Source organism: Chiloscyllium plagiosum, chromosome 13, assembly GCF_004010195.1.
Source record: "Chiloscyllium plagiosum isolate BGI_BamShark_2017 chromosome 13, ASM401019v2, whole genome shotgun sequence".
NCBI classification, from domain to species: Eukaryota; Metazoa; Chordata; class Chondrichthyes; order Orectolobiformes; family Hemiscylliidae; genus Chiloscyllium; species Chiloscyllium plagiosum.
Window position 1 is genome coordinate 58,333,203 of NC_057722.1, and position 13,472 is coordinate 58,346,674.

The 13,472-nt window shown below is 43.0% G+C and overlaps 1 protein-coding gene across 2 annotated transcripts in view; it reads left to right on the plus strand.

Annotated features, from left to right (window-relative positions):
* Nucleotides 1–2,979: 2,979 nt before the first annotated feature.
* tprg1 (tumor protein p63 regulated 1) overlaps nucleotides 2,980–13,472 on the plus strand; it is a 71,826-nt gene continuing 61,333 nt past the window's right edge. Inside the window, exon 1 of one of the 2 annotated variants that reach the window (XM_043702546.1) lies at nucleotides 2,980–3,578. In XM_043702546.1, coding sequence (XP_043558481.1) covers nucleotides 3,342–3,578 — 237 coding nt within the window. In that variant the 5' untranslated portion in view covers nucleotides 2,980–3,341. The remainder of the gene's footprint in view (nucleotides 3,579–13,472) is intronic. The other variant, XM_043702547.1, reaches the window with a different exon arrangement.

The following is a 13,472-nucleotide window of genomic DNA, read 5'->3' on the forward strand; positions in this document are numbered from 1 at the left end:
GGTATTGAGGGCAAGGTTTTGACTTGGATTGAAAACTGGCTGGCTGACAGGAAGGAAAGAATAGTGATAAATGGGTCCCTTTCGGAATGGCAGGCGGTGACCAGTGGTGTACCACAAGGTTCGGTGCTGGGATTGCAGCTGTTTACAATATACATCAATGATATAGATGAAGACATTAAAAGTAATACTAGCAAATTTTTTGATGACACAAAGCTGGGTGGCAGGGTGAAATATGAGAAGGATGTTATGAGAATACAGGGTGACCTAGACAGATGCATGGCAGATGCAGTTTAATGTGGATAAGTGTGTGGTTTTCCACTTTGGTGGCAAGAATAGGAAGGCAGATTACTATCTAAATGGAGTCAAGTTAGGTAAAGGGGCAGTATAACGAGATCTAGGTGTTCTTGTACATCAATCAATGAAAGCAAGCATGCGGGCACAGCAGGCAGTGAAGAAAGCTAATGGCATGCTGGCCTTTATAACAAGAGGAATTGAGTATAGGAGCAAATACGTCCTTTTGCAGCTGTACAGGGCCCTGGTGAGACCACACCAGGAGTACTGTGTGCAATTTTGGTCTCCAAATTTGAGGAAGGACATTCTGGCTATTGAGGGAGTGCAGCGTAGGTTCACGTCTATTGTACTCCCCGCTTGTCTCACTTGGATAATTGAAGTTGTACTTTACTCCCCAGGACAACTTTGTATTGCAAGGGATTTAAAAAGAAATCTCCATGGCTACAGAAATAATTAAAAGTTAATCATTTAACCCCTTCTCTTAGAAAATCCATATTCCACTAAATCAAATTTAAAAATCCTAACTCACAAAACAAATCATTTTAAAATACATATAAATCACTCACCCTACCTCACCACAATGGAAGTACAAGAGCACAACCTTCCTGAGAATTGGGTGAAATACTGATAAGTTTCTCATCCCCATTCTCCCACCTTCTTGATCCCCTTTACAATCAAGAACCTATCTATCTCTGTCTTACACACATGTAATGACCTGGCCTCCACAGCCTTCTGTGGCAGTGAATTTCATAGATTCACCACTCTCTGGCTGAAGAAGTTTCTCCTTGTCTCCGTTTTAAAAAGTCTTCCCTTTATTCTAAGGCTGTGCCCTCGGGTCCTAGTCTCTCCTACCAATGGAAACATCATCCCAACATCCACTTTGTCCAGGTCATTCAGTATTCTGTAAATTTCAACAAGATCCTGCCTCGTCCTTCCAAACTCCATTGAATACAAACCCAGAGTCATCAAATGTTCCTCATATGTTAAGCATTTCATTCTCATGAATCTCCTTTCAAAACACTTCAGGGCCAGTACATCCTTCCTGAGATATGGGGCCCAAAACTGTGCGCAATACTCCAAATGTGGCCTGACCAAAGCTTTATAGAGCCTCAGGAGTACAACCCTGCTTTTATATTCAAGTCCTCTCAAAATAAATGCCATCATTGCATTTGCCTTCCTAACTATTGAACAAACCTGCAAGTTTACCTTGATAGAATCCTGGACTAGAACTCCCAAGTCTCTTTGCACTTCAGACTTCTGAATTTTCTCCCCATTTAGAAAATAATCCATGCCTCTATTCTTCCTACCAAAGTGCATGGACTCATACTCTCCCATGTTGTAGTCCATCTGCCACTTCTTTGTCCACGTTCCTAGCCTGTCCAAATCCCCTTTTGCAGCCTTCCTGCCTCCTCAATGTCCTTCTACCTATCTTTGTATCATCAGCAAACTTAGCCAGAAGGTCCTCAGTTCCTTCATCTATAACGTTAATATATAAAATGAAAAGTTGTGGTCCCAACACTGAGCCTTGCGGAACACCAGATGGCTAAGATTGATTAGATTCCCTATAGTGTGGAAACAGGCCTTTCGGCCCAACAAGTTCACACCAACCATCCGACGAGTAACCCACCCAGACCCATTTCCCTCTGACTGATTCACCTAACACTATTGACAATTTAGCATGGCCAATTCACCTAACCTGCACATCTTTGGTCCGTGGGAGGAAACTGGAGCACCCGGAGGAAACCCATGCAGACACAGGGAGATTGTCTGTGTGGAGTTTGCACAGTCACCCAAGGCAGGAATTGAACTTGGGACCCTGGTGCTGTGAGGCAGCAGTGCTAACCACTGACCCACTGTGCTGCCGGTGGCACAGGCCAAGGTGGCAACCTTGGATCAGGGTGGCAAAATTTGGTGCCATGGTGTCCTCTGCCAGTCCCAGGACAAGAGATTGACTCTCCTTTGCACCATCCTATACTTAATCATTTCCCACTCTGTGACCACAAAATGGCCACCATAATCCCCCTATCTACTGTGTCCATGACAAATGTCACAAACTATTCAGGGCAAATGAGACTCTCAGTGCTTGTTCCAGTGTGCAACAGCCTTTTAACGATGCCAGGAATGCTAGACCATTCAGGATATCCAGGCAGTGGTGAGTTCTTCTGGCTTCAGTGAGGAATGGAATCTGGCCAGCTTTGGATAATTGGGGTCCCACAGGGACATGGCCGTGGTTAATGAGGTGAACTTGGACAATTGCAAGAAAAAACTCATTCAGCTTAACAAAGAGAAACCCTCCTCAAACTCAACTGAAAGCTTGTATCCTTCCATGTTGTATACCTCAATGATGGTGGCAATGTCATAAAATGCCGTAAAAACACACCTGGTTTATTAATGCCTTTTAGGGAAAGAAACCTGCCATTCCTAATATACTGCCTGCATGTGACTCAGTAATGCGGTTGACTTGAATATCACCTCAAAAGTAGTATCAAATGATGGCCTTGCTAGCTATGTAATTGAAGACGAAAAGAAATGTGTAACCCGCGTTTACTTTCTGCTCACTTCAACCAGGACTGGTCCAGGATTTGCAGACCACATAAAAGAATGCGCGAAGCGAAGCATAGTGTCAGTGTTCATTTTCAGGTTCTTCAAGTTGGTGACGCTGGTTGCTGTGGGTGGGGAGGTTGTACTGTGCTCGGAACACCTTCTGAGAACCGCCCTAGCAATGAACCAGGAAGTAGGTGAGAGAGTAAACAGGTGAGAAAGAGGGATATTGGGCTTCCAGGCTTCCTGAAAGGAACACTCTTTCTGCAGTCTAACAGACCACACTCACCCGGGGGCAGGGAGAAAGAGACTCACCTGGGGGAGGGAGAGAGACAGAGACCCGCCTGAGAGAAGGAGAGCGAGACTTACCTGTGGGTGCTCACCTGTCTGCAGCTGGAAGTGTTGCTCTGATCATTGGGTCCCCTTCTGTGTGTTGGTGATCTTCCTGCCTGAGCTGCTCCCCCTTCACCTGCTCATTGCCGTGTGGGTGGTCTGCTCTCGGTCTCCCGATGGCAGCGTTCCAGGATCCGGGCCACTTCCAGGCGGTGGACCTGAGCAGCGAGACCGGCACTGGAGCTCAGCAGACCGCTGGGCTGGAGCAGACGATGCTGACTGATGACAGAGAGGGAGCTGCAAGAGAAACCGAGGACAGGCTGGGCCATCAGGCTGAGAAAGACCAGGCAAGCCCAGCTCCATCATCTCCTACACCCTTGGACTACAAACTCAGGAAGTTCTTCGTGCTCCGGGTAAATTACTGCCTCGTTAATCTTCCTGATCTACACTTCCTGATCCACACCACTTTCTTTTCAACATTTGGGAATTTTGTGGGTCCTTAGCAAGACTGTTGAGTGTCAGTGATAAAGGGATGAAATATTTGTGAATGTGGTGCCAATCACATAGGCCACTGTTATTAAATCAGGGAGAGCTCAAGGGGCTAGAGTTGGAGGAACACAGAAATCTTGGGCTGTTGTAGAGCTGGAGAATGTTATGTAGGAAAGGGAGGGTGGGACTATGGGTGGGTTTGAAAACAGCTCTATTCATTGTCGCGAAAACGCTGCATTGACTAGAATAGACAAGAGATTGGGTGAGGCCTTTAAAAGTTTGTTGAATCTCTGTGATCTGTTTTTTTTTCAATTCTGTCCAGTTCTGAATTCACCCCTTCAAAATATGTAATGCACTGATGGAAGAGGAAACAAGTTCTCTGCATGTACCCCATCAAATGCCTTAAGAATCATATATGTTTCAATGACATGTTCTTATATTCTCCTAAACTCCAGTGAATACAGACCCAATCTACTCAACCTCTTTTTCATAAGAAAATCCCTCCATACCCGGGATCAACCTAATGAAAAGTGTCTGTTCTGACTCCAATGCCTGTATATCTTCCCTTAGACAAGAGGAACAAGTATTCTGGCTGAATTGAGTGGTCTGATTAGAATGCTGTATAGTTTTAACGAGATCCTGACTTTAGGAATCCATTTCCTTTGAAATAAAGGACACATTCCATTTGCATTCCTTATTATCCATTGAACCTGGATAGACAAGCGGGTGACTGGAAGAACACAGCAAGCCAGGCAGCATGAGAAGGTGGAGAAAAAAATGTTTCAGCTGTAACCCTTCTTCAGGACTGGGGATGGGGGTAAGGGGAGCTGCAGATAAAGGAAGGGGTGTGGGAGGGTTTTGGGTGGGGAGAGAGTCGGAATGGTGAGTTGGGGATAGGTGAACACAGGTAGAGGATACAACCTGGTTGGCTGATGGGAGGAATAAATCCGGTCGGTAGCTGGAAGGAAGGGTCGATCAGAGGAATGGGAGGGAGGAGGAGGGACTGGAAAGGGAGTCAGGGGATGGGAAGGGAGGTTATTTGAAATTGGAGAACTCAATGTTGAGTCCTCCAGGCTGTAGACTGCCCAGGTGGAAGTTGAGTGTTGTTCCTCAACTTTGCGATCTGATTTGCTGTGGCAATGGAGGAGGCTGAGGAAGGTCATGTCGGAGAAGAAATGGAAGGGGAATTGAAATGGACAGTGACTGGGAGGTCAGATCAGCCACTGTGGGCCCAGCTGGGATGCTCGGTAAAACGTGCCCTTAGTTTACACCGAAATAGAGAAGACTTGTGCTCCAGGCACACTGTCTTCCAAATCTCTCTGCGCCGCGGCTTTCTGCAGTCTTTCTTCATGTAAATAATATCCACTTCTTCTTTTCAGATAACCTTACATTTTCCAAATGATACTTCATCTGCCATGTTTTCATCCACTTGCCTAACCTGTTTTTATCCCCCTGTAAACACTTTGCGACATCCTCAGCACTTGCCTTCCACAGACCTGATGGTAATTCATTCACTTTCATCATCTGCAGATGGAAGAGGGGTTTCAGTTCCTGTTGAGAAACTGGAGACAGTGGTATTGTTCTCCTGAAAAGTAGAAAAGATGAAAGGAGATTTAATCGAGCTGAAATACAAGAAGGTGTTTGGTTGAGTAAATAAGGAGAAACTGTCACAAGTGGTGGTAGCACACAGATAATTGGTAAAAGAACCAGAAATGATAATGAGAAAAAAACCACTATCGACAGCAAGTTGTTATGATCTACAATGCACTCTTCTAAAGAGAAGCAGATTCAATAATAAATTGCATGAGGGAATTAGGGAAATATTTGACACGGAAAATATTTCAGAGCTGCAAGAAGCAAGCAAGGAGAGTGGGAATTACAGAGCACTGTGGCTTATTTCTTTATAAAAACACAATTGAAAAGCAGAGAAGTTATGTTCAACATATATTAGGGAATAATTAGACATTTGGAGTCATGCAGTGTTTTTTTTCCACTTTGTAAAAATGTTGCTGAAGCAGTGGAGAAGGTGCAAATATTTTAAAGGACAATATCAGAAATGGACTCTTACGGCGGTTGGGGAAGATTAAATCTGGAAGGCTGAGGGGTGAACTGATACAGAACTTTAAAATACAGAAATGACTTGATAGGGAACATATACATATAGAGAAATTGTTTACACTTTTGCAGTGCCTAAAACTAGGAGTCATTCATAAAAAGAGGGTTTCTATTCATCCAATCAGAAATCCAGGAAAACCTTCTTAATAGGGAGACTGGTGATGATGTGGGAATTGCTCCCACAGGGTGTGGTCAGGGTGAATCATGTCGATGTATTTATAGAGGAGCTAAACAAACAAATGAGGGTGGAAGATATAGAGATACAAACGTATGAATATAAGGGCATTCAGCCCCTTCAGCTTGCTCTGCCTTTCAATAAGAACATGACTGAGCTGATTGTAGCCTCAAACCCATATACACTGATTATCTTTCATGCTCTTGCTTAACAGGAACCTGTCTATGCCTGCCTTTAAAAATATCCAGGGATTCTGCTTCCACCACCTTGTCAGGGAGAATTCCACAGACTCAGGAGCCTCTCGGAGGAAACAAAAATTACTTCATCTGTTTTAAATGATTGACCTCTGATTTTTAAATAGTGACACCCAATCTAGTTCTAGAGTTACCCATAGGAGAAAACATTCTCACCACATCTACCATGTCATGATCCCTCAGGGTTATATATGTTTTAATCAGTCACCCCTTCACCTTCTAAACTCTAGAGGATATAAGTCTAGCCTGTCCATTGTTTACTCATAAGACAATCCATCCATTCCAAATACTGGTCTGTAAACCCCATCTGCGATGCCTCCAATGCATTTACACCTTTCCTTAAATAAGGTGACCAGTATTATGCGTAGTAGTCCAGATGCAGTCTCACATTACATGGTAAAGCTGAAGCATAACTCTCTACTTTAGTATTCAATTCATCTCACTGAGTGCTGAGATCACCTCATTGTCAATTTGGATATTTGGATTTAAAACTAGCCGGTAGGACAGATTTAGAATCAGGACTCTGAACCATGTGCTGATTTCCTGACTGGACTTTTAAAACCTGGCTCCATTTCACTTTCATAAAGTTATTTATCCTGTCAAATTATTATATGGTTTTTCCAAGAGTATTGTTTCAACTTCTTTCAGGGAGTTTCAGCATTTTCCTGATAATTGGCCTCTAGATTTATTCTCTCTCTTTCTAAATAATGGTGTTATATTTGCTAATTTTTAATCCACTGTGCCCATTCTACAGCCAGGGAATTCTGGAAGGTCAATACATGCACTAATGTCTGTAACTAACCAGCTCTTTTAAAAGATTAGGATATACGGCATTGTTTTAATTCCATTAATTTCTTCAATACCTTTTTTTTTAACATAATTAACTTTCTCACACACCAGATCATTGCTTCCCATATTATTCTTTGTGTCTTTAACTGGAAAGACAGCCACAAACTATCTGCCATTTCCTATTTCTAGTTATAACTTTCCCTTCTTCTGCCTCTAATGGGCACAAGTTTGGTTTTGTAGCTGCCATCCTGTCAAACTATTCAATCTGTTGCTTCCTGATTTATTTTCTCATAGAGTCATACAGCATGGAAACAGACCCTTCGGTCCCTGCCGACCATGTTCCTAAACTAAACTAGTATCCACCTGGCCTGCACTTGGCTCATATCCGTCTAAACCTGTCCTATTCATGAACTTATCCAAATGTCTTTTAAACGTTGTAACTGTACCTGCATCCATCATTTTCTCTGGCAGTATATTCCTGTACGAACAACTCTGTGTAAAACAGTGGTCGTTTTAAAACTTTTCTCCTCTCACCTTAAAAATGTGCTTGGGATAAGACCCTTGTCTTTCACCTCATGATGTTATAAATCTCTATAAGTCACCCCTCAACTTCCTATGCTACAGTGAAAGAAGTCTCAACCTATCCAGTTGATCTTTATAACTCACGCCTTCCATTCCTGGCAATATCCTAGTAAATCTTTTCTGAACCCTCTCCAATTTAATAATGTCCTTCCTATAGCATGGCGATAGGACTATACACAGTACTGTAGAAGTGGCCTCACCAACATCTTGTACAACCTCAACATGACATCCCAACTCCTATACTCAATAAGTCTAAGCAACGAAGGCAAGTGTGCTAACACCTTCGTAACCACCCTGTCCACATGTGACACAAATTTCAAAGAATTATGCACGTGAACCCCCAGATTTCTCTGTTCTACAACACTATCCAGGAAGTGAAAGTGAGGACTGCAGATGCTAGAGATCAGAGACAAGATTAGAGTGGTGCTGGAAAAGCACAGCAAGTCAGGCAGCATCTGAGGAGCAGGAAAATCGACATTTCGGGCAGGCGCCCTTCATCAGGAATGATAAAGGCCTCCTGCCTGAAACGTCAATTTTCCTGTTCCTTGCATGCTGCCTGACCTGCTGTGCTTTTCCAGCACCACTCTAATCAACACTACCCAGGACCCTACCACTAATTGTATCAATCCTGCCCTTGTTTGTTTTACAAAAATACAACACCTCGCATTTATCCAAATTAAACTCCATTTGCCACTCCACAGTCCATTGATCCAATTGATCAAGATCTATTTGTAATCCTAGATAACCTTCTTCACTATGCAGTATGCTATCAATTCTGGTGTCATCTGCAAACTTACTATTCATGTTTCCTAAATTCTCATCCAAATCATTTGTATAAATTACAAAACAAAAGTGAACCCAGCACTGATCCCTGTGGAACACCTCTGGTCACATTTTGAACTTTCCGTCTGTGTCAATATTTGCTTCTCCTTTGCTCATTTTTAACTTCTCATCCTCACAAACCCACTTTGCAGGTTTACTAAGCTTCTTGGTAACATTGCAGGACACCTTTTAATTTAATTTAATAACAATATTCTTTTGTTGGGTGTTGGCATCACTGTCTCAGCCTGGACTTATTTCCCATTCCTAATTGCCCAAAGAATTGAAATTTGTCTTTAACTTCCCGCAGTCGCCATGAATTGGTTACTTTTTCTGTGGAGTTTTTATTTCTTAAGGGAATATCGATTCATTGAGCATTATGAAATATATCTCTAAGGACATGCTGTTTTCAAGGGGGTCCGTTAGCTCAGCTTGCTGGATGCCTGGTTTGTAATGCCAACAGTGTGGGTTCAACTCTTGCACTGGTTGAAGTTGCCATGATGGACTTTCCTTGTCAACTCTCCCCTTGCCTGAAACAGGGGCACCTCAGGTTAAGCCACCACCATTTGTCTTTTAAAGAGAAAGCAGTCCCACTTTCAAACTTGATTTGAAGTTGAATCCTGAGTAAAGGTACAATTGGAACTCAGAGTTCATGTTATAGAATATTTATTGAGTCAAGGAGCGGAGCACTGTCAGAATCACAGTTACAATCCAGCTTCTGCGTGACTTTAAAACATATTGGCAAATCTCATCTTAGCCTTTTTCTGTCCAAAGGAAACAGTCCCAAACTCTCCAATCTCTCCTCAAACTCAACTTTCTCATCCCTAGAACTAGTGTATTCATGTCCTTCCTCTCTACATATCCTCAGAATGGTACTGCCTGGTGTGCAGAAATGTAAATATTAAAACCTTGGTTTAATTTGATGTCAATGCGTAAAATAACAATAAAACAGAGGGAACAGAAAGGGAAAGTTTAGAGATATTGAGGTGTTTACATACATGATTAACTAACACTGGGGAGCAACAGGAATATCTTACAAGACTGTGAAACTATGGAAATCATCAACAGAATTCGTGATTGATAGAGATTGTGTCAAATTTTAGGAAACAGAAGTTTGAAGAAATATTAGGGATTAAGGACTGTATGATTTTTAATTTTTTATTCACATGTAGGACATAGGTGTCATTGCTGGCCAGCATTCATTGCCTGTTCCTTGTTGCCTTTTGAGAAAGCAATGGTGTGCTGCCCCTTGAACAGCTTCATTTCATGTGCTGTAGGTAGACCTACAAGGTCCTGAGCGAGGGAGTTCCGGGAGTTTGACCCCACAGTAGTGAAGAAATGATGATACATTTCCAAGTCAATGGTATTGGCTTGAAAGACAACTTGCAGGAGGTTGTGTTCCCACGTATCTCCCATGTCTTTCTGGATGTGGTCAAGGGTTTCAAAGGTGCTAATTAATGTTCTTTGATTTGATTTATTATTTGCACATGCACCTAGGTACACTGCAACGTTTTGTTTTGTGTGCATTAAGGCAGATTAGATCATACAAATTGCATGAAGGTAATAGAACAGAGCAAGGATTACAATATTATAGCTGCAGAGAAGGTGCACAGAGAGCGAGATAAACATCAAATTTAAAATATGAGTGGTCCATTCAGAAGTCGAAAAAAAGCAGGAAAGAATCTGTTCTTGAATATACTTGTATATGTGTTTTAGCTTTTGTATCTTCTGTCCAATGAAAGAGATTGGAAGAGATTATAACCAGGGTGGGAGGGGTCTATAATTATGTTGGCTGTCTTCCCGAGGCAGCGAGAAATATATCAATGGGTGGAAGGTTGGTTTGCACGATGGGCTGGGCTGTGTTCACAACTCTGCAGTTTCTTTTGGTCCTGGGAAGGGCAGTTGTCATACCAAGCCTTGATGCATCCGGGTAGAATGCTTTCTATGGTACATCTGTAAAAATTGGTGACAGTTTTTATGGACATGCTGAATTTCCTTAGCCTCCTAAGGAACTGGAGGCATTGTTGTGCTAACTTGACTGTTGCATCAGTGTGAGTGGACCAGGACAGATTGTTGGTGATTATCACTCCTGTGGTGAATGAGAAGATGGGATGAGGATAGTGTTTGTGTGGTTGGGTAACTGAGTTAGCTGCAATTGAATCACAGAAACACAAAATCGTTACAGTGAACATGAAAGCAATTTGGCCTATCGTGCCTGCACCAGCTCTTCAAATAAGAATCATTACCTAGTGCCAATATTTTACTTTTACCCCATACTCTTTCACACCATTTCTATCCAAATGGTCATCCAGTGCTGAATTGGAGTTGAGGGGTTCTGTTGGTCTGATTACTGCCTTGTGATTCCCACAGTGACGATGATGTGTTGTGTGCAGTCTACACCACAAAGTGCTCACTATTGAAATACCCCCCAACAATTACTGGGCAGTGAAATCTATGTGGGTATTAGGCCCTCTAGATTAACACTGTGCTTTCAGTTCATCCAAGCTTTTGGACAGAATCTTGTTGAGATGTTGGGTCTCTCATCTACTGGGCAGGGAGGTGGGGAGAGAGCTACGGTGCATCTTCCAGGGAAGATCTACAGAATGTCAAACCAATCAGGCAATGATGAGGCCACTAGAAGGTTTTCCCCTCAAATTAGATCCTAGAGACAGAAATCCCACTGAGTGAGAACTAACAACCAATTAGAGCCTGGAAACCCTTGTGCTCAAAAGTGCTATGGAGGAGGCTGTGGCTACTGCTGGACGTGTAGCCACAATGTCCCAGAATTTCAGGTGACCCAGGACATTGGCCTTCATTGCAAGAGAATTGGAGTTCAGAAGCAGACATGTCTTACTGTTGTCCTACAGGGCATTGGTAGATCACAGCTGGAGTATTGTGTATGGTTTTGGTCTCCTGACCTAACAAAGGGTATACTTGCCATAGCAGAAGGGCAACAGAAGTTCACTAGACTGATGCTGGGATCTATTCTTTGGGGAGAGAATTGTTTGACTGGGCCTGTGTTCCCAAGAATTCAGAAAGATGAGAGGGGATCTGATTGAAATGTGTAAGGTTCTAACAGGGTTAAGCAGTCTGGGTGCAGAGAGGATGTTTTCTCTGTTTGAGGAATGTAGAACCAGGGGACACTATGTCAGGATTAGGTGAGGTGGGAGTGGGGGCAATGGGGAAACCATTTAGGACTAAGATAAAGAAATGAAATCTTCACTCAAAGGGTAATGAACCTTTGAAATTCTGTTCTGTAAGAGGGCGTGAAGGCCAAGTCACTGAATATGTACAACTATGAGATAGATAAATATCTAGATTTTATAGGCATCAAGGAATATGGGTGAATGTGGTATTGAGATATAAGATCAGCCATAAAGTCATACAGCATGGAAACAGACCCTTTAGTCCAACTCATTTATGTCAACCAGCTTTCCCAAACTAAACTAGTCCCATTGCCTGTGTTTGGCTCAGATCCTTCTAAACCTTTCTTATTCACGTACCCATCTAATTGTCTTTTAAATGTTGTGACTGTACCTGCCTCTACCACTTCCTCTTGTGGTAGAGGCTCATTCCACATAGGAACCACCCTCTGTGTGTAAAGATTATCCCTCAGGTCCCTTTTAAATCTTTCTCCTCTCATCTTAAAATTATGCCCTCTAGCTTTGAACTCTCCTAACTCAGAGAAAAGATCTTTGCTATTCACTTTACCTATGCCTCTCATGATTTTATAAATCTCTATAATGTTCTCTCAACTTCTCCAATGAATAAAGACCCAGCCTACCCAGCCTCTCCTTATAACTCAAACCGTCCAGTCCCAGTAAGATCCTTGTAAACCTTTTCTGAACCCCCTCCAATTTAATAATATCTTTCCTATAGCAGGACAGCTGGAATTGTACACAGTACTCCAAAAGTGGCCTTACCAATATCCTGCACAATCGCAACATGACGTCTCAACTCCGATACTCTGGTCCATGATCTTATTGAATGGTGGAGCAGGTTTGAAGGGCCGAATAGCCTACTATTACTCCTAGTTTCTATGTTTCTATTTAACAAATGTAAGCAATGTGAGCTTTAGGGGTTCTTGGATTGGGGGTTATAGGTGTCAGAAGCAAAGGTAAAGGGCCTGGCCTCAAGTGGCTATCCCCACCCAATGTCCAGACCTTCGATCCGGCATTGATTGCCATTGATCAAGGACTCTTGAGGAAACAAACTGGCTGCAGGGTGATATCTATTGGCAGTGGCACACAGTGACAGGCCTGTCTGCAGCTGGCTTAGTCTCAGAGGCCCTGGACTCAGGCCCTTAACAGGTCCTCAATTGGCCATGAGTCAGGTTATAGTGGCCTACCTGCCCAGAATGTAACTCTGACGGAGGTTAGAAGACCATGCTAGCTGCCACTCCATTATTAAATATCCTTTCTATCTCCAAGTTCACCATCTCCTTTGACTGGAAAATATCAGACCTCACTTCTGGCACTCCCCTGGGCAACTAGTCAAAGGACCAGATAAGATATTGTACTGGACACAGTCATGGGGTGGAAAGAGACCATTCGACCCATTGAGTCTGCACCAGCCCTCTGAGAAGCATTCCACCCCAGGCTCAACCTCACATCCTCTACCAGTAATCCTGCATTTCCCATAGCTAACTCACCTACCCTGCACATCCCTGGACACTACTGGACAACTTAGCATTGCCAATCCACCTAGCCTCACATCGTTGGACTGTGGGAGGAAATTGGAGCACCCGGAGGAAACCCACACAGACACCGGAAGAATGTGTAAATTTCACATAGACAGCCACTCAAGGTTGGATTTGAAGCTGGGTCCCTGGCATTTGGAGGTAGCAGTGCTAACCCACTGTGCCATCCGTCAATCATTCATCAAAGACAGCCAAGACCCGGGAGAGATTAGTTACACATTTTATCTCGGCGAATAAAGGAGTTAGAATCAGACATGGAACACTCAGTCTGACAAGCCTTCAACTCTACTTTTCTGTCCCTTCTCCATATCACTTGGTTCCTTGAAAGACCAAACATCTGTTCATCTTAAACTTAAATGGAGCATCCACAATACTGCAGGGTAAA